This window comes from Cydia fagiglandana, chromosome Z, assembly GCF_963556715.1.
Source record: "Cydia fagiglandana chromosome Z, ilCydFagi1.1, whole genome shotgun sequence".
Taxonomy (NCBI): domain Eukaryota; kingdom Metazoa; phylum Arthropoda; class Insecta; order Lepidoptera; family Tortricidae; genus Cydia; species Cydia fagiglandana.
The window spans coordinates 19,226,725-19,245,179 of record NC_085959.1 but is presented as its reverse complement, the minus strand read 5'-3'; the positions used below and the strand labels follow the sequence as shown (position 1 = coordinate 19,245,179).

At 38.0% G+C, this 18,455-nt stretch overlaps 2 protein-coding genes across 3 annotated transcripts; both read left to right on the top strand.

Annotated features, from left to right (window-relative positions):
* The first annotated feature begins 2,540 nt into the window (after positions 1-2,540).
* On the top strand, positions 2,541-16,673 carry LOC134679215 (pancreas transcription factor 1 subunit alpha). 2 transcript variants are annotated; one of them, XR_010100309.1, is made up of 5 exons: positions 2,541-3,105; positions 3,907-4,129; positions 5,134-5,224; positions 6,027-6,160; positions 15,673-15,790. XR_010100309.1 is itself a non-coding variant. In XM_063538101.1 (4 exons), the coding sequence occupies exons 1-4, from the start codon at positions 2,912-2,914 to the stop codon at positions 15,810-15,812; spliced, it is 648 nt and encodes a 215-aa protein (XP_063394171.1). In that variant the 5' UTR covers positions 2,561-2,911; the 3' UTR covers positions 15,813-16,673. The 2 variants fall into 2 exon arrangements, 1 of the variants encoding a protein (XP_063394171.1); XM_063538101.1 differs by lacking the exon at positions 6,027-6,160 and having other exon boundaries at positions 2,561-3,105; positions 15,673-16,673.
* LOC134679214 (enolase-like) lies at positions 9,841-11,224 on the top strand. Its single transcript, XM_063538100.1, has one exon. The coding sequence runs from the start codon at positions 9,929-9,931 to the stop codon at positions 11,222-11,224; it is 1,296 nt and encodes a 431-aa protein (XP_063394170.1). The 5' UTR covers positions 9,841-9,928.
* Positions 16,674-18,455: the final 1,782 nt, after the last annotated feature.

The window sequence follows — 18,455 nt, the reverse complement described above, 5'->3', positions numbered from 1 at the left end:
TTATCCGACAGTTTTCGACATTCGGAATTAGCCGAGTAAACCTTAGTAATATTAAAGGGTCTAGCAGGCTAAGCAAACGAAGTGCCCCCAACGACGGATTTGGTCATTCTTTCAGGTGGTGTACTGGCAGGTCCTAAGAACTCTCTATGCTTAATATCAGTCCTCGATCTTCTTTTGTTTTCGAGTTATTCAGGATAATGTAAAATCATCAGTGTATCATTGAAAGTGTCATATTTTGTAAACCGTTCAAGTTAGATTAACCAAACAAAATTATATTTGACAACAATAAAATAGACTACAAAATGAATATGTTTAACCTGCATCATCCTTATACTTCATTATAAAAAAAAAACATTTTATTTTTCTTCTCATTATTTTTTATACTATTCGCGGAGGTACACCTACAAAAAAAAATATGCATGAGTAGCCACTAATACCCACTATATACACATATAAAAATATTTGCATAAATCTTCGTGCGTCATGTCAAAAAAAAAAACATTATCGAACAAGGATCTCGGAAACGGCTAAAATAAAATATAATAAAATTAATAAACAATTTTATTTTATTTTATTATATTTTTATTTATTTTATGTACCTATCCCTGCCAAATTGCAGCTTTCTAGCACTACCGATAACGGAGCAAAGCCGGGGACGAAAACGAAAGCATTACGTTACGTTTACATTGTACAAAGTAGGAAGCGCTGGTGGCCTAGCGGTGAGAGCGTGCGACTTGCAAACTGGAGGTCGCGGGTAGGGTTTCTGGTTTCTCGACATTTTTAATTTCTCGAGGCACGGGAATTCTCGACCAAGATTTCTCGAGTTTCTCGAGTATCTCGAGAAATTTTGAAAGCTCCAAAAAACACCATGTTAATTATTTATTTTTTTGCTTTTTTACAAATCAGACTCGTAGGAATCGTAGGTGAGATCAATAATCAAATATATGGTACATTTTTAGTCACCATAAATTGCACTTAATAATCAAAAATACAACAGCAAAAAAACTATAGGTGCAGACGTGCGCACCGGCGATGTGTTATGCTATAGTGTATTTCTTTAGATAGGTATTGAACCAAATGTAAACAAACCACTACAAACCACCGCAGCAATATTCAAGTCAATAAATTTTACTCGATGTGACAAAACTTACAGAAGTTTTACTACTTACTATGAATTACTCGTACTTACTCAAGGTAACAATAAAGCTGCTAAAATTGTAATATTTTGCTAATAGGAATATATCGGGGTGATTTGATTTATCAATAGTAATTAAATTTTGTAATATTTGTTATTACACTTATTCTCTCATAGGCCTTTCAGTCTATTGCAAACAGATTGCAGACTATACAAACAGTGTCAGGCAGGGCGACAACGTTTTTCGTGGCTTAGCTTATTACATTCCTGTAATTCTTTACAAAAAATTTTAAAGCGTTTTTCAATAAAAAGACACTACTTACATGAATGTCATTAATCATGATAGTTCAAAAGTTTTAAAACATGAAAATTGGTTAAAGCTAGAACGATAGGGGATGGATCAAGGTAGTTTTTTATTTGGTTGGTAATAAATGTTTTAAGTAGGTTCCTACCTGAAAATGTAAAAATAACATTGTTCATATTTATTTAACTACCTAAAGAAATACATTATAGATACATCATGTGTTATACGCGTGTTTTCTTTTTACTTATCACAAGAGATTTATTTCTCGAGTTCTCGAGGCATTGAATATTTTTTTCCCGTCTCGACTTAGGACAAATTTCTCGAGATTTCTCGCCTCGGGAATTCTCGAGCAGAAACCCTAGTCGCGGGTTCAAACCCCGGCTCGTACCAATGAGTTTTTCGGAATTTATGTATGAAATATCATTTGATATTTACCAGTCGCTTTTCGGTGAAGGAAAACATCGTGAGGAAACCGGACTAATCCCAATAAGGCCTAGTTTACCCTCTGGGTTGGAAGGTCAGATGGCAGTCGCTTTCGTAAAAACTAGCGCCTACGTCAAATCATGGGATTAGTTGTCAAGCGGACCCCAGGCTCTCATAAGCCGTGGCGAAATGCCGGGATAACGCGAGGAAGAAGAGTTTATACATTGTACAAAGTTGGTACCTCTTTTTAAGTATCAATTACCTGTATTAAGTACTGTACATACTCGTATCTCATACTTGGTGTTAGAACGGTAAAAGAAAACTAAATAAAAATGTTTCTCGTATATCTACAAAAAAAATATATTTTTTTTTTTTTTTTCACTTTGACCTTGAGTATCGTTGTTGGGTGAGGGTATCTTTGGATAGGTTTTTTAAACGAATAAAGGTCTTCAACGACCTTTTTTGATACCTAATCTCAATATATTCGGTAATAATCGCTCCGAAAAAAACGACCCCTGTCCCTGTCTCTAACTATATTAAACCATATGTCAAAAAAAATGAAAAATCGAGAAAATATAGCTTGATAAATATACAAAAAAGATAGAATAGTAGAATAATACATTCTCGGTCTACATAATCATATTGTTATAATACTTTTATTCTGAACGACTACCCCTATTCAGAAAATGGATTTCTATCCCGCTCTATTTCTTATAAAAACAGCGAACAAAGTGAGAGGCAATACGATAAAATCCATTTCTACTAGGGGGGTAGAACGAAATGTGGGCGTCGAGGCAACAAATGGGCGGGGCCCACCCTCTCAGAGTAGCATTAGGCCCTCCCTTCAAAAGCACTCCGGCCTCACTGCGGCTCGTATGTTCACAGTCCGCTGTTCGCATTCCGTTCATTGACAAACGGAAGTAAAAACTATTTGTTTACAAAAATTATACTAATCATAAAGTCTTCACAACTTTTAGAGACTCATAGTTGTTTGTGATGGTATTAAGGTGGAAAACTGAGTGAGAGTGCAGTGGCCGGTGTAGAGAGCGATGTTTAACATGGACGGTATGAGCGGCAACCACCGCTGCCTGCCTGTGGAGAGCAGCAGTGTTGTCCCTGTGAGCCTGGGCGGGTCACCCACCTCCGCGAATGGCTCGGATTTGTTCCTTTACGATGATTCATCCATGTCGGATGGCAGTCTATACGCGAGCGACCAAGAGAACCTGTCTATACCAAGAAAACGGTGAGTCCATAGTCTTGTAATAATTAGTAACAAGCCAAACGCTAGGCGATTTTTAATCTTGAAAACTGTTTATATGTACCTATTTATGTATGTTAAACGTAAAACACTCGTAGTATTGATTTCAACACAGCACTGCTATTGCGCGCCATATTTTTACGTACTTTGCTCAAGCCTGAAATATAACATATTTTCTGGTTGATGGCGTGAATAAAGAGAACAAGTCAGACAATCATATCCAATTTGAGATCAAAATACATAAAGATGATTGAAGTAAAAGTTTGGATAAGCACATTCGAATCGATATTTTTCTTTGCCTTAGAAGAACACTTTAATTGCTTTATTGACAAACTTGTTAAAAATGAATCTAGACTTCTATAGAGGCTAACATTACACCTTCCCTTAACCTGTGTACATCTTGTAAACCCGTTTTGGAAGTCCATTGAGATTATATTCTGTCATAATAAAATGGAGGCAATGGAGCAGTTTTCTCAAAGACACCCTTTAACTCCTTTTCGGAGATATAATATTGAGGGTTTATACCAAGTTTATACCGAGAAAAATAAATGAAACTAACAATACATATATGTATGTACCTAAATAAATGTAACCTGAAACAGGATATTATCAAGCACATCACCTTAATAAGTTCTAACATTCAGGAGAACTTAATTGTAAGTATAAGTAAATGTGGCAGTGGTATAATTAGGTACGTCCATTTGTAAATTCGCTCCCAGCTTTTAGTAGTGTTTTCCAATATTATATAAATGGCATCTAGTAGCTAACACGGAGCGAGTATTGCAGGTCAGAGTACCGGCGGCACCACAAGCGGCGCTCGCGCTGCCCGCAGCAGCAGATCCAGCAGCGCCAGGCGGCCAACCTGCGCGAGCGCCGGCGTATGCAGTCCATCAACGACGCCTTCGAGGGCCTGCGCGCCCACATACCCACCTTGCCCTACGAGAAGAGGCTCTCTAAAGTAGATACTCTAAAACTGGCTATAGGATACATCAGCTTCTTAGGCGAATTAGTAAGTAATGTTATGAAATAAATGTCCTTACGATAACATTTAATTCATCTAAGTGTATCGGCTCTTTTCTGTAACATCAAGGTTCCCAACAACGGCCAAGCTAATCCAGCATTATATGTGTAGGTATTAATCGAAATAATATGCGGAGGACATTATTTTATTTTATTCAAAATCGCGTAATTTTGTTAAATTCTCAATTCTCTAGATTGTGATTGCGTGCGGATACAAGTTAAAATAGCTTTTGACTTGAAGGTTTTTGATGATAATTGCCGCTGCTGCCTGCCGCAAGTGCGAACAAATCTTTTATATAATCAGAACATAATATATTGAAACAAAATAATAAGTTCCTTTATCTACATATGTTACCGTTAGTGTACCTTTATCTGGACGATTCTTATAGGAGGGTGTAGGTACCTAGTGCCTGCCTGGCTTATGATGTAGGTGACTCTAATGAGTCAGACTAAGAATAGTCTGCAGCGATTTGATAGCCCACGCAGTGCAAGTGTCATTTTAAACGTCAATCTTCTACGAAATTATGAAGGATAAATGACACACTGCGTGGGCTATCAAATCCGCTGCAGACTTTTTTTGGCCGACTCTATAGTATAATGGGTGCGGCATACACCGTTTATCAGAAAGCGTTAATTGTGATGTTTACCAATGTATACAATATTCCTTGAAGTCCGGATATGAAAAATGACTTTGAGATCCGTATCACTGGCCGACGGCCAATAGGGATGTTTTCGTTGGTACCTATTTAAAATAAGTTATTTCACACCATGCACGAAATAAAACACCAAATAATTATTAGAAAAACGTAGAGAGCAATTTTTAGACAAAAATTATATTTTATAAGTCGGATAGAACTAAAAAACGTAGGACGTCACTTGTGAACGGTTGAACTTTTTACAGTTCGAAAAAAGAGACTGAGTTGACTATTGCTATGCTATGCACGCACACTATGCACGGTCTGAGTCCTAACGATAGGTACATTTCTTTTGCAGGTACGAGCAGATCGCAACTCTCCTAGTCACATGTTAACTGGCTCGGGCAAGAAACATGATAATGAAGAACGGAAAAAAGTGGTAATACGCGGTAAGTGTTCATCTTCAATTCCTTTATGCAAAAAATAGTGTCCTAGAACAGAAAAGTGGCACTTTAATCCCTCCTAGCAGGCAAGAAAAAGCCCTTTTTTCATGGCGTGTTTTGACGTAGGTAGGTATGGATTATATTATTATACTTGCTATCTTAAGTTTACTTTGATGTCCATTGTGAATCCATAATGAAGCGTGCACTGATGTGGCAAGTGGTGTGTTTTCGGGACGACCGTGCCAGGCGACCCCTGCACTTTGCCCCTCAATTTGTCCGTGCACCTTTCTGAGATCGATACCCCTGGAGCTATAAATTAATTATTTATAATGTTACCTCTGTTAGGTATTATACCATAGGTACCTGTCGCATCGGATGATAATTTATATCGAGTAGCGCTGCGAGTGGCTGTCATGTGAAATCTTTGAAGACGTTTTTTGAAAGTTTAATTCATTTAGGAATATAACATTTACAATAGTTTTTACGTAGCAATACTATAAAGGTGCCTTTGACTATGGAACCCAAAATTTCGGAAGGTTCGTCGATTTTATCTTCTAAAATGGAACCTAATTTTTCAGGAGCCGGTAAAACATATAATCAACGGACAGGCTAATTCGAACGTAGACTGACATCAACATGATATGATATTCTAATCATATGTTATTTAGTTATTGTTTTCTCGTGGTTCTCGCGCGCACCGTTACACCAACGGACAAGGGCGAGGGAAGTTCTGATGTCACAAATTGTATGAAACTCGGAAGTAATTGCGTGTGCATTATCACGTTATCATCGCGATCGATTGGTCCAGGTGGTGGCGGCGCGCGGTTCCCACGGCCACGCAGGCGCATCCCGGCCGTCGCGTGATGTGCACCCACTACCGCCCGCCTGATGCTCTATGCTCTCACGCGATGTCATCCAATTCGATGCAGATTCTTTGCGGGGGTGAATATGGGAGTTGCAATATGTCAGGAAATTTATTTAAAATCCGTAGGTACTCGTTTTACCTGCGTCAAATATGAAATAAATTTGTTTTAATTTCATATAGGTAGATATCATTTTTGTTACCTCAATGTGAAAATTGTTTATGTTATGAGTTACCTATTTAAAAAAAAACGTGGTATATAGTCAGTCGGGTCATACGAATAATTAGGTTCTATTAACTAATCTCATCAGTTAAATTAGGCTATAGATTCTAATTTTATGATTGTACCTACCCTTAACCGCGTAAAGGGGTCACAGATAGATACCTAGATAAACCTTTTATACTTAACTCATTTATACTTTATGATGATGATGATGTCCTATTATTGAAAGGGGTTTACTTGACTATTACGCGCATGGGCGCGAGCCGGACTTGCAAATCCAAATTTGGTTTTGAATGTCCGGCAGCACAAAACGCAGTAGAGCTGTCCAGATGAGTTGTATGTATAGGTATAGTTGTAGGAGGGCTTGAGCCGAGTTTTTCGGAGCTGACGTTTGGCATCTTCAAACCGATTGCGTTATAATTTATACTTAACTAGTGACAGTATAGTAACATTAGTAACCCGCCACCACTTCGCACGGGTAACACAAAACCTTTACACCTAAACCTTTCCCAAGAGTGAATTGCTAGGTGTGTGAAAGTGAGTGTATTGATAGGTGGAAAAACCGCATGAAAATCCGTACAGTAGTTTTTGAGTTTATCGCGAACATACATACACAAACAGACAGACGCGGCGGGCGACTTTGATTTAAGTATACAGTTTTATAAGGTGTAGTGATAAGAAAACAACTACTTATCTACTGTTGACAACTTTAATTTTAAAATCTGTGTATAAATAGGTAGCTAAAAAAATATTCTAGCCCCTCTTGCATGTTTGAGTAGTGTTCGAATAGACAAATTCCATTTTTGTACCTACATAATAAGTAGGTATACAGGTATTGTGTATTTGCTTAAATTTCAAGCTTGATTGTTCTCGATCACATGAATGTCATGATAAGATGTATATAGAGTTCGACCAAGAGAAACCCTACACAGAGAATGGCCCGACATGCTCTCGGCCGATTTTTTTGTAACAATCGGTCCATGTGCACATTAGGCTCCTAAAAGTGTAAACAAGGGAGACGTGTTTGACGACAATCACCGGAGCAAATTGAAAGACCCTTCATAAACTGTTAGGCGGGGTGTATTAGAAAACTATTAAGCACTCAAGCCCCTTTTTGCTATTATTATCTACGTATTTAGTATTTCCTTCGCAAGTGTGATGAAACTGATGAAAAACATTGTGTGTAACTCCGGGGGTAAGTTTAATTCCCGACAGCCGCAGGCATACGCTACGTACGACCTCTATATTAGGTATCACTATCTGTATAGAGCTCGACGGTTTCACTATCGCTTTGTTAAAAATACATTGAACTACCGTGCTAAGTAGATGCTATTCTATTCTCTACATTTAGCACATTTTGCAATTTGCGCGACTGCAAAATTAAGAAGAAAATGTACTCCCACTATTATATAATAGTCCCCATTCTCCAGCGACTATCGACTCCCATCTCCATCGACTTTCGATATCGACATATTTTTACACGTCGGCCGCCCGTATTTCTAGCTAGGATCGATCGACTCGCACAAATGATACAACAAAATAATAAAAAACCATGTTGTGATGGAGTTATATTAATCACAGTTATGATATGCTCCATCATTTGACTTTTATGGTTTTATATTTATTCTTGTTATAAAAGTTAACAGTTGCTCTTTTTCGCTTGTAAGTCTTGGATTAAAATATAACTATTTGTATGTATATAATATGTATGTAAATACCCTATTTTAAAACCATTTTATTATTTTGAATATTAGAAAGCAACACGTAATCTATTTTTCAATTAGAGGTAGTAAAACGCTATCAAAACAGAGAGGAGATTATGATGCACGTGCGGCCCGCAGCCCCGTCGGCAGTCGGGCGCCGGCGCCGCCGGGCGTGGCTAGTGCGACAAGTGCTAGAATAGTAAATTGTGCAACGAGGGAAGACTTTGTAGACGAGGTCTGTAATTCCCGACAGCCGGCAGGATTTCGTTTGTATTGTACCTTTACGACGAACACGACACCGTGTTAAGTATACACAGGATGTTTGTATGGCGTTCATACAATGTAGGTATCTTAGAAAAAACTGTTTGATTTTTGTTCTTATTGGTATGGAAAAATTTCGTAGGTACAGTCGTCTGCAATAATATGTTACACAACGTAGGCACCAAAATATAAGACACGTTATTTGTAGAGACATAAGACCGCCAAAGAATTCAAAGATTCAGATACAAATAATCTATTTTCATAGAACACAGTTATGAGAAGGTGTTACAAAATAAAAGAAATTAATTCTTGCATTCAATCAACATGCAGGCGTGCAAATATTGTATAACAAGCAAAATAATAAAAACATAAAAGAATATAAATATAGCCAAAAATAGATTAAGAACCAACAGGAGTGATTATTTCTCCATACAAACGTACTCGTCGACTGTCTCCTCCGTGGTTTTTGAAGCTAGAGCAATGATTTTTTCAACACAGATTAATATTGTCAATATATCCGTGTCGGACCGTTTTGATATTTTTGTTTTGGCGCTAGAGCCCTTCAAAAATGGCCAAATTGACCAATAATAGCCCATCACTTTTCTGTTAATATGTATAAATACGAGTACTTAAGATAATTGTATCTTAACTTAGAATTTAACAATAGAGTACTAAGTTATGATTGTTATGAATGTCAATTAAAAAACAGTATTACTAATTACATCACATCTATTTGCGGCCTTCGAACAGTAACATATTATTGCAGATGTTATTGCAGGTGACAGTATCTAAGTTGAAATAATACAATTTGCTGATACGATACAATAGAGGGAATTACTGCAATATTCTGCCACCAGAGCTCTAGCGCACATCCTAACCATAGAGTAACTTGTACATACTTACGCCTTAAACAGTTTTTAGGGTTCCGTACCCAAAGGGTAAAACGGGACCCTATTACTAAGACTTCGCTGTCCGTCCGTACGTCCGTCCGTCTGTCACCAGGCTGAATCTCACGAACCGTGATAGCTAGACAGTTGAAATTTTCAGCACAGATGATGTATTTCTGTTGCCGCTATAACAACAAATACTAAAAACAGAATAAAATAAAGATTTAAACGGGGCTCCCAGCCTCCCATACAACAAACGTGATTTTTGACCAAAGTTAAGCAACGTCGGGAGTGGTCAGTACTTGGATGGGTGACCGTTTTTTTTTTTGCTTTTTTTTTGTTTTTTTTTTGCATTATGGTACGGAACCCTTCGTGCGCGAGTCGGACTCGCACTTGCCCGGTTTTTTTATATATTTACAGATAATTTGTGCGAATAAAATGAGATTGATGCATCAAGGCGGTTTGTTTACAGGGACCCACCGCGGAACGCAAAAAAAACATGTTATCTGTTTATCAATCGGTCGAATATGAAAGAGTGATAGAGAGGCATAATTTTCGTAGTAGACCCTCTGAAAGTGCTAGTGGTTCCCCCTACGCAGAGTTTTGCTCAATTGCTCATGTCAAACCTATTTGGTATTTTGTTTACTGCCAACTGCCAACTTTTTACCAATACAAGTAAAGAATAAAATTGACATTTTGTCACACGTGAAATTGTATTCGGATAGATTTTTCATAGTACTTACTGAAAATCCTTTTTAAAATTTATTTTGCAAAATGCCTATTAAATTATTGCTAGCCCGTCAAGTATTTGATTCCACTGGTATCCCGACAGTGGAGGTAGACTTGGTGAGCGAACTTGGACTATTCCGTATCGGAGTGCCAAACACTGACTCTAAAAAAATCACGGAAGCAGTTCAGCTCCGTGATTATAATCCTGCCGAGTATCGAGGAATGGGCGTCAAGACTGCAGTCAAAAATATAAATACCATTATTGCTCCTGAACTCATAAAGCAAAATCTTGAAGTCATACATCAAAAGGAAATCGATGATTTTATGATTGCTCTGGATGGAACTGAAAACAAATCACGATTAGGTGCGAACGCCATCATGGCTGTATCATTGGTAGTGGCGAGAGCCGGGGCGGCCAAGAAAGGTATTCCTATTTACAGACACATCTCGGATATGGCTGGCACAAACACCATAATACTTCCTGTACCACATATAACGATTCTGACAGGCGGGAGCCTCTCTACGAATGGACTACCATTTCAAGAGTATTGCGTGATGCCTACCGGTGCGACTAATTTTTCGGATGCAATGAGAATGGGGACTGATATATATCACTACGTCAAGCAAGTTGTGAACGAAAAGTATGGCATTTTAGCTACGTATGCGGCTGATAACGGAGGCCTATCCATTCCTATGGAAGCGCACCGTGATGCTCTCGTCTTTCTCACCGACGTCATAAAGCAGTGCGGTTATATGGGTAAAGTAGAAATTTCCATCAATGCGGCAGCCAATGACTTTTACAAGGATGGGTCGTACGATTTAGAGTTTAAAAATCCTCATTCCAACCCACAAGGGTATATGTCATCGGACAAACTTACGGAGGTATATTTAGACAACATAAAAGAGTTTCCCGTATGCTCCTTTGAAGATCCATTTGAATTGGACGACTGGGCCACTTGGTCCACTATGACTAATAGAACGCAAGCACAAGTTTGTGGAAACGATTTGACCCAAACAAACTTAAGGAGAATCGGATTAGCAGTGGAGAAAAAAGCCTGCAACTCTATAGCTTTGCGTCTGAACCAGGCGGGAACATTGACGGAGGTCATAGAAGCTTACAAACTAGCAAAAGCGAATGGGATAGGGTGTTGTGTGATGGACCGCCTGGGCGAAACCGAAGATTTGTTTCTAGCCGACTTGGTGGTCGGTCTATCATGCGGCCAGATCAAGTGTGGGGGACCGACGCGCGGAGAGCGTATCAGCAAATACAACCAAGTAATGAGGATTGAGGAAGAACTGGGGGCATTGGCTAAATATGCTGGCAAAAATTTCAGAGGATGAAATTTCTCATATTATATCGTGTAATACTCTCAAACTTACTACTTACCTAAATAAATTTATATGTTCTCTTTTTTAATTTTAATTAAAATTTTATTTAATAAAAACGCAATTTCAGATAACCTCCTGTTACCCATGCCACTTTTTTGTTTTCTACGACTTAATAATAGTAAATAGTAATTAGTCTACCGAATCGTGAGAATTATTGAAAATTGCAGCACATTTAAAAAACCGGACAAGTGGGAGTCGGACTCGCCCACCGAGGGCTCCGTACATTTTAGTACCTATTTGTTGTTATAGCGGCAACAGAAATAAATACTTAACCTGTAAAAATTTCAACTGTCTAGTCATGGTTCATGAAATACAGCCTGGTGACATGCAGACGGATGGACAGACAGACAGACGAGCAGTGGAGTCTTAGTAATAGAATAGATAATAGGGTCTCGTTTTTACCCTTTGGGTATGGATACTATGGATCCCTACAAAGAGGATAGTGACACCTTAGAAACCTTAGGAAGTTTAGCTTTTTTATATATAAGTACCTACTCATAATTTTTTTCACTGTCGTTCTTTGCCAAAATACTTAATCGGTTGTAGATGCAGGTAGAGTTAGCCTGTAACGATTTTGATAGAACACGCAGTGAAAATGTTATTTATCCGTCATAATTTCATTAAAGTTTGACGTTAAAATAACACTTGCACTGCGTGTGCTATCAAAATCGTTGCAGACTTCTCTTACTCTTAACTCTATTAGTTTCTTGAATTGTGGTTTTCTCAAATATGCATTATATAATATTGCATATGTATGAATAATCACCCGAGTGGCATACGCGGCAACCGGACTAATAGCCGGAAACACTCATTATGTCCATTGTGAGATCGCATAAACTGTTATTAATGCACTTGTCCAACTTTCCAAATAGGGTGAAGGGTGGTTCCCATATATGTATGTCGATATAGGTATAGGTACCGAATGTAGTAAGTACGTAATTTACGAGACTAGTAGAAATAGCATAAAAGATAATTTTCAAATGTACCAACTAGCAACGGAAAAAGTACAAAGGATGAAACGTAGATAGGTTCATAGATTAATAGTGTGTATTAACTTTAGCGGATGGTGCTGGGCCTAACATACGGCGTTGCATGAACAAGAGATTTCCTTTGGCAGGATTGGTCCTTAGGATCCAAGGATGGATTCAAGAAGTGGAGCCACCGAGATTTATGATGTAAATTTTTAGGGGGGGGGGGCTCTCAACTTGATCTTGATATCCGTCTTATTTAAGCTACTAGGCCAAGATTGGTATCGTTTTCGTATAAACCGGGGGTGCCAAATTCATTTCTGATATCATAATGATAAATTAGGTACCTACAGAGATAGTTTGAGTCCCAGGGAATAACATATATAGCATACTTATAATCTCAAAAATCATCCCTTAAGGGTGTGAAAAGGGAGGAGTAAATTTGTATGGGGATTCAATAACCGCTAAACCGATTTAGATAAAATTTGGTATAGAGATAGTTTGAGTCCCGGGGAAGAACATAGGATAGTTCTTAATCCAAAAAATACCTTAAAAGTTAAAGGTAAGGTGTAGGATTGTATGAGAAATCAATAAACGCTGAACCGATTTCGATGAAATCTATGTCTACATCTTTAATTTAATTGAAAATTATACTAAACTTGACTTAGCACCTAAACTTAAAGAATTATTAACCTCAGACGTCACAGACGCTTAAAAACCCCCCCACGGTGGGGGCACCTGCATCTAAAATCTGGGTGGCTCCACTTCTTAAATCCATCCTTGGGTCCTAAGGACCAATCCTGCCAAAGGAAATCTCTTGTTCATGCAACGCCGTGGTTGACCTTTTTATGCTCTGAGCACACTCAACTACTTCTCATGTCAAAAGATACCGGTTTGTGCTGTGGATACGACCACTTTGACCACACTTTTGAGCATTCATAAAACTACAATTTCAAGACGGTAAGAAGAGTGACATTAGTCATTATCAACATTGTTCAAATATTAATTGTTGTAACAATCGACACAGGTCAAACCCTATCAGCGATATCGTCGAGGGGGCTAAGTTGGAAGCATAACTGCGCGCACGTGCACGACCCTCACATTACACCCCACGAATAAAAGAATAACACTACGGTATTATACCACATTCGCGAATACTTAGTTTGGATTGTCCTCGGGGGCCACTCTGCGCTCTCGCCTAAATAATTATAGATAAATAAACCTTAAATATACTTACTCACGTTAGGGACACCCCAATTCGATTAAAAACACAATGAAAGAAAGGAGATTGGAGATTAGTTTTTTTACGGTTTCATTCATAAAGCGTTGCATATTGTTAATGAAAAGTTTGAGTTAGCTTAAGGTTTATAGTTTCGTTCTACAGTTCGTTTTTTTTAGCATTAGAAATAAGGTAAACAATCTTAATGGATCTTTTAATTGAAAAACACGTGACATTTTAAAAATAAGTTACGGCAAATATGTTATGTAACAATTATGAATCTAATACGATCATTTTTTATATTCTTCTGCTTTCATAAGTAATAGTTACTGATTTTTAAAAAGCGTTTTTCAATTAAAAGACATGTCAAGATCGCTTACCTTCTTGCAAGTTCTTTCTAATGCTAAAAAAAAACGAACTATATATTATGTGATTACACTTATTACGAATAATATTAGAATACCCGTCCTAAGGATTTCAGTAAAGGAGCTAAGGAATAAATATAAGGTTATTGGTTATCGGTCTGGATACTTACTACTGATTTCAATTAATTTCCTATTCCGTATGTTTTACTCGTATTTCTTCAGATTATAACAAAACTGATCAAGTGCGAGTCGTACTCGGCTCCATACAAACTTATGTACCTATGCAAATAATTCTATTCCCGATCCTCTAACGCAAGGATAAACTGCACTGTAGGTACCTACCGAGGAATAATGAACTATAAGATTGCCGTTGGAAGACTATCCTTACGACAGTTAAATTTCGACATAGGTCGCTGTTAGTTTAATAGTATTTTGAGTTGTAAATATGTAGGTAGACATTTACTTATACGGTTTTTGGAAGTTAAAGAGACCTTTACTTATACAGTGAAACCTGGATAAGTGGGATCTCAAGGGACGAGCAAATTTGTCTCACTTAAAGAGGTTTACCACTTACCCAGGCTCCCAGTTAGCCAGGTACAAATAAATTTCTGTCTCATTTACAGAGGGTCCCATTAATAGAGGTGAGAATAGAGGATATAGTCTCAGTTATAGAGGTGGTTAATAAGGTATTTACTAATAATCTTTAAAAATAAGGTATAATAATCCTTGTCCTTAAATATTTTTAAAGTCAGTTTAAATATTTCTTTGAATTTATTTTGAATGATTCTCCAAGGGATAGATATTTCAAAATTAAATTAAATTTGATACGGAATTCATTGCGTATTAGAAATTTAATAAATAAAAAAATATTTTTTCGTGTTAGGTATCAAAATTTCAGCTTTCGTTTCGATAGTTTTAACTACTTACATAAATTAACTAAATCAAACTTGAAGTTGTTTAGACACAATTAGGCAAATGCGGAATTTGTGGATAGACTAAGAGTTAGTAAGAATACGGAAATTGTTCAATGAAGTCCAAGTTAGAGAGGTCATAGATTGACGTTATCTCAGATACAGAAGTCAATTCCCTATACAATTCAAAAAAACAAATAGGAAAATGTAATCTTATAAATATAGTCTCAGTAAAAGAGGTAAAATACACTATCGGGCTCAATTATAGAGGTAAATGTGACTATAAAATCACAACAACGAATCCCAGTTATAGAGGTTCGTTTTTTCTCAGTAACAGAGGTAATTCAGTGCTAAAGTGTCGGGACCGCACCATGAGTCCCAGCTATAGAGGTTTCTCACTTATCCAGGTTTCACTGTACTACAAGGCATAAACGGCCTTTTTTTGATTACGTTGAAGTTTATTTTTTCGCTGGGCCAAGTATACTTGGTAACCTTACTAGTTCTGTGGCCTAGGCAGACGGATAACAGAATGACCCTAGCCTATATATAAAATAACCGTTATTGTGGAATTACCTGTACAGGCTGTACATGAATAAATAAAGGGTTCCATTATTGCCGGCTGAAGTAGGGAACCCTAAAACACAAAAGAATTCGACCTAACTTCGATACAACGGGAACATGAGTTAAATAAGCCAAGTGTAATCACAGAAAAAATAATAGTAAGAAGACTAACTCTCTATCAAAACGCGTCTGTTACGATCAGGGACAGGTATGGCCGCTAGGTGGCGACAGCGCCACGCGCGGCTTATGGCTAGCCATAGCCATACCAAAATTGGTGTGGAACGGATGTACTTTTAGCTACGTGTAGCAAAGCGACGAAATTGCGGAGTGAGCCACGCCTGGTGTAATCAAAATGTATAAAATGCGCTTGTTTCAGGAAACAACTTCCAGTCGCACTCCCTGTCTTGGTCGCGGCGGGGCGAGCGCCCGCCCGGCGGCCTGCTGCACGCCAAGATTTGGATCCCGGAGGACCCAAGGACTTTGACCAAAACCAGCGACAAAGAAGAACTAAGATAGATCTCTATGCGATCAATAAGTACCTCGTACCTTAACTATCTAAAGTTTAGTAGCGATAGATATCTGCATTGATCTCATTATTAATTAAACGTACGAGTAGGTATAATAAATTAATAGGAAGCAACAGATGCACAGTTGAAATTAAACTATCCAATTAAACTGTATATACTAATATATTATGTACAGTCAGTAGCATATATAAGTAGCGGGTGTAGACTACACAGAACCATCTCGGTCTCAATTATTTTTTAGGATAATTTCGAATATTTATTCCGATTTGGCCTTAGATCCTAATAAAACTTAGACGAACTGTACCTACCTATTTCTATTGTGATTATCGTCAATTGTATAGTCATGTACGTAATTTAGGTAAGTCCTCGTACTTTTATATTAATAGTAGGTATATATACTAATGACAGATTTATCTTGTCGGAAGACTTTAAAAAAAATATGCTTTATTAATGAAACCCTAGATTTCTTTTGAGACAAGAAGATCTAACTGTAGGTACCTATAGTCCCGCGTTATACAAAGGTACCTAATACCTATAATCCCTCGCTAAAGATAGGTAATGAAATCAGACTAGCTAGAGTTGCTATAAAATGTCAATAGAAATGTATAATGAGTACATATTTCAATAAAATTGTGAAAGATAAAGAAAAACGAAATAAGTATAAGGGTTATCATACGCAGCATTATGATTGGCCACTTCGGTACTTACCTTTAATGCAATCTATCTAGTCTTACTTATATTTTTACAATTCTATACTATAAACTACTTTATGTACGCATATTCGGTCTATAGGTACATGTATCTATATTTAATAATGAATACCTATAATTAAAATAACAAATTAGGTAAATGGGCGTTTTATTATAATTTATAACAAACTCATTCATTAAGTAAATAATAGGTAGGTACTTACAGTCAACATCAATGATAGTATGTGCGGAAAGAGAAGAGTCGTGGAATGTACCTACCTGTGGGGCCCAATACATTCCACGACTCGTCTGTTTCCGAACAGACTCTCGGTAGGTACATAGTACATATTACCTAGCGGATGAGACTACGCTACGTGTCAAGACGCTACGCCATCAGGCACTCTAACCAACTATTAGTTATTCTGTGCTCTAACGCCTTGACAATAGAGGCGTGTTGAAGCAATTGTGAGCACCTTGGCCGCTCCGATATATCAGATGGAGCATGTACATTCTCTAATAGCTCTACTAACGCTACGTCTTACGTAGGCGAACAACGCGCGAACGCGGCGCGGCGCGGCGCGGCGAAAGCGGCCGCCGCCGCGCCGCGCCGCGCCGCGCCGCCTGACATTCGCGTGCAAATCGCGCCGCACCGCGTTCGCAACGAGATCGCTTACGTAGGACACTTCTATGGGCATCAAAGGATTGATTTCGCCGCGCCGCGCCGCGCCGCGTTCGCGCGTTGTTCGCCTACGTAAGACGTAGCGTAAACGACACATGTCTGTAGGTACTGACATATATGTTAGTGGAAGCTACTTTTGATGCTTTAATTATTTATCCGCCGCTAAAGTAAGTATTAGCCTATTAGGTATTGATGTTAACTGTACGCTTCCAATACCTAAGAATAAGAAATATACTTATTTAATGATTGATCAACTGAACTGGCACGGCTAATAATCCATACTGCAGAGTTATTTTCAGGTAAGTACCTACTTATAAAAGTGTGTCAAACTCATACCATAAAAAAGAACTTAACTTTTACTACAGGTAGTAGATATCGGTCTAAGTAGGTATCTACATAATTTTGCAGGAAATATCCGTAGAATTTTTATGGCAAAAAAAATGTATCCTTTTCATGAAAATGCTGCTTTGTCATTTAACAGTATTCAGAAAAGCAGTACTGTACGGATATGATGCTCATTCTTGTCTATGTGACAGCGTGATAAAACGGTGTCCGTCACTTTCTATCCCACGGTGTTAAATAGTGATAGTTATTTTATCACGTGGATAAAGATGGCTAAAGCCATCCATAATAGGCCGGCTGGTTACTAAATATATATAAACTTAGGCATCAAGGCTTCGTTTGTATGCCTCCCTATCATGAACCAGATGTTATGATTCTCAGGGGGCTAAGTTCAGTAGGCAGGAGTTTGCCAGCACCTATTTACTCGCATGCCGAAGGGAATCCAATATGGATTACGATGAGTAATAAACAATAAATACTATTCACTAGATATATAAAGGTTTTTAAAAAATCGTACCGCTTTAGATAACCAAACTGTTGCCAAAAGCCCCCTCCAGACTATGTGCGTGAATCGCGGCGCGACGTCGCGGAGCGAACATATCGCGAAGTTGACGTATGACTCCACACTCGCACACTTCACGGCGATTTCGCAGTTTGGTTTGCGGCAATATAGCGGAAAAGCATCAGCTGATCGAGTTTAACTGTTAGTTATCTATGGCATACGTGACTTAGCTGTTTTTCCATTTTGTTTTATTGTAAAACCGTAAAATATAGCTGCTTAATATAATATAATCATAATAGAATTAGTATTTATCTTGCCACAGAGGAGCCAAAATATCGTGTAATGTGGAGTCTTGCAAGTTCGCGCTTCGCGTCTCCTTTGACGCAGGCCGAAATACCGACAAAAAACGGAGAACAAGGC

Excerpts from the sequence above, each read along its gene's own strand:
- LOC134679215 (XM_063538101.1), top strand. The coding sequence starts at position 2,912 with ATGTTTAACATGGACGGTATGAGCGGCAACCACCGCTGCCTGCCTGTG. Across the intron at positions 3,106-3,906 it reads CTGTCTATACCAAGAAAACG|GTCAGAGTACCGGCGGCACC; the intron begins GTGAGTCCATAG and ends CGAGTATTGCAG. Across the intron at positions 4,130-5,133 it reads TCAGCTTCTTAGGCGAATTA|GTACGAGCAGATCGCAACTC; the intron begins GTAAGTAATGTT and ends TTTCTTTTGCAG.
- LOC134679214 (XM_063538100.1), top strand. The coding sequence starts at position 9,929 with ATGCCTATTAAATTATTGCTAGCCCGTCAAGTATTTGATTCCACTGGT.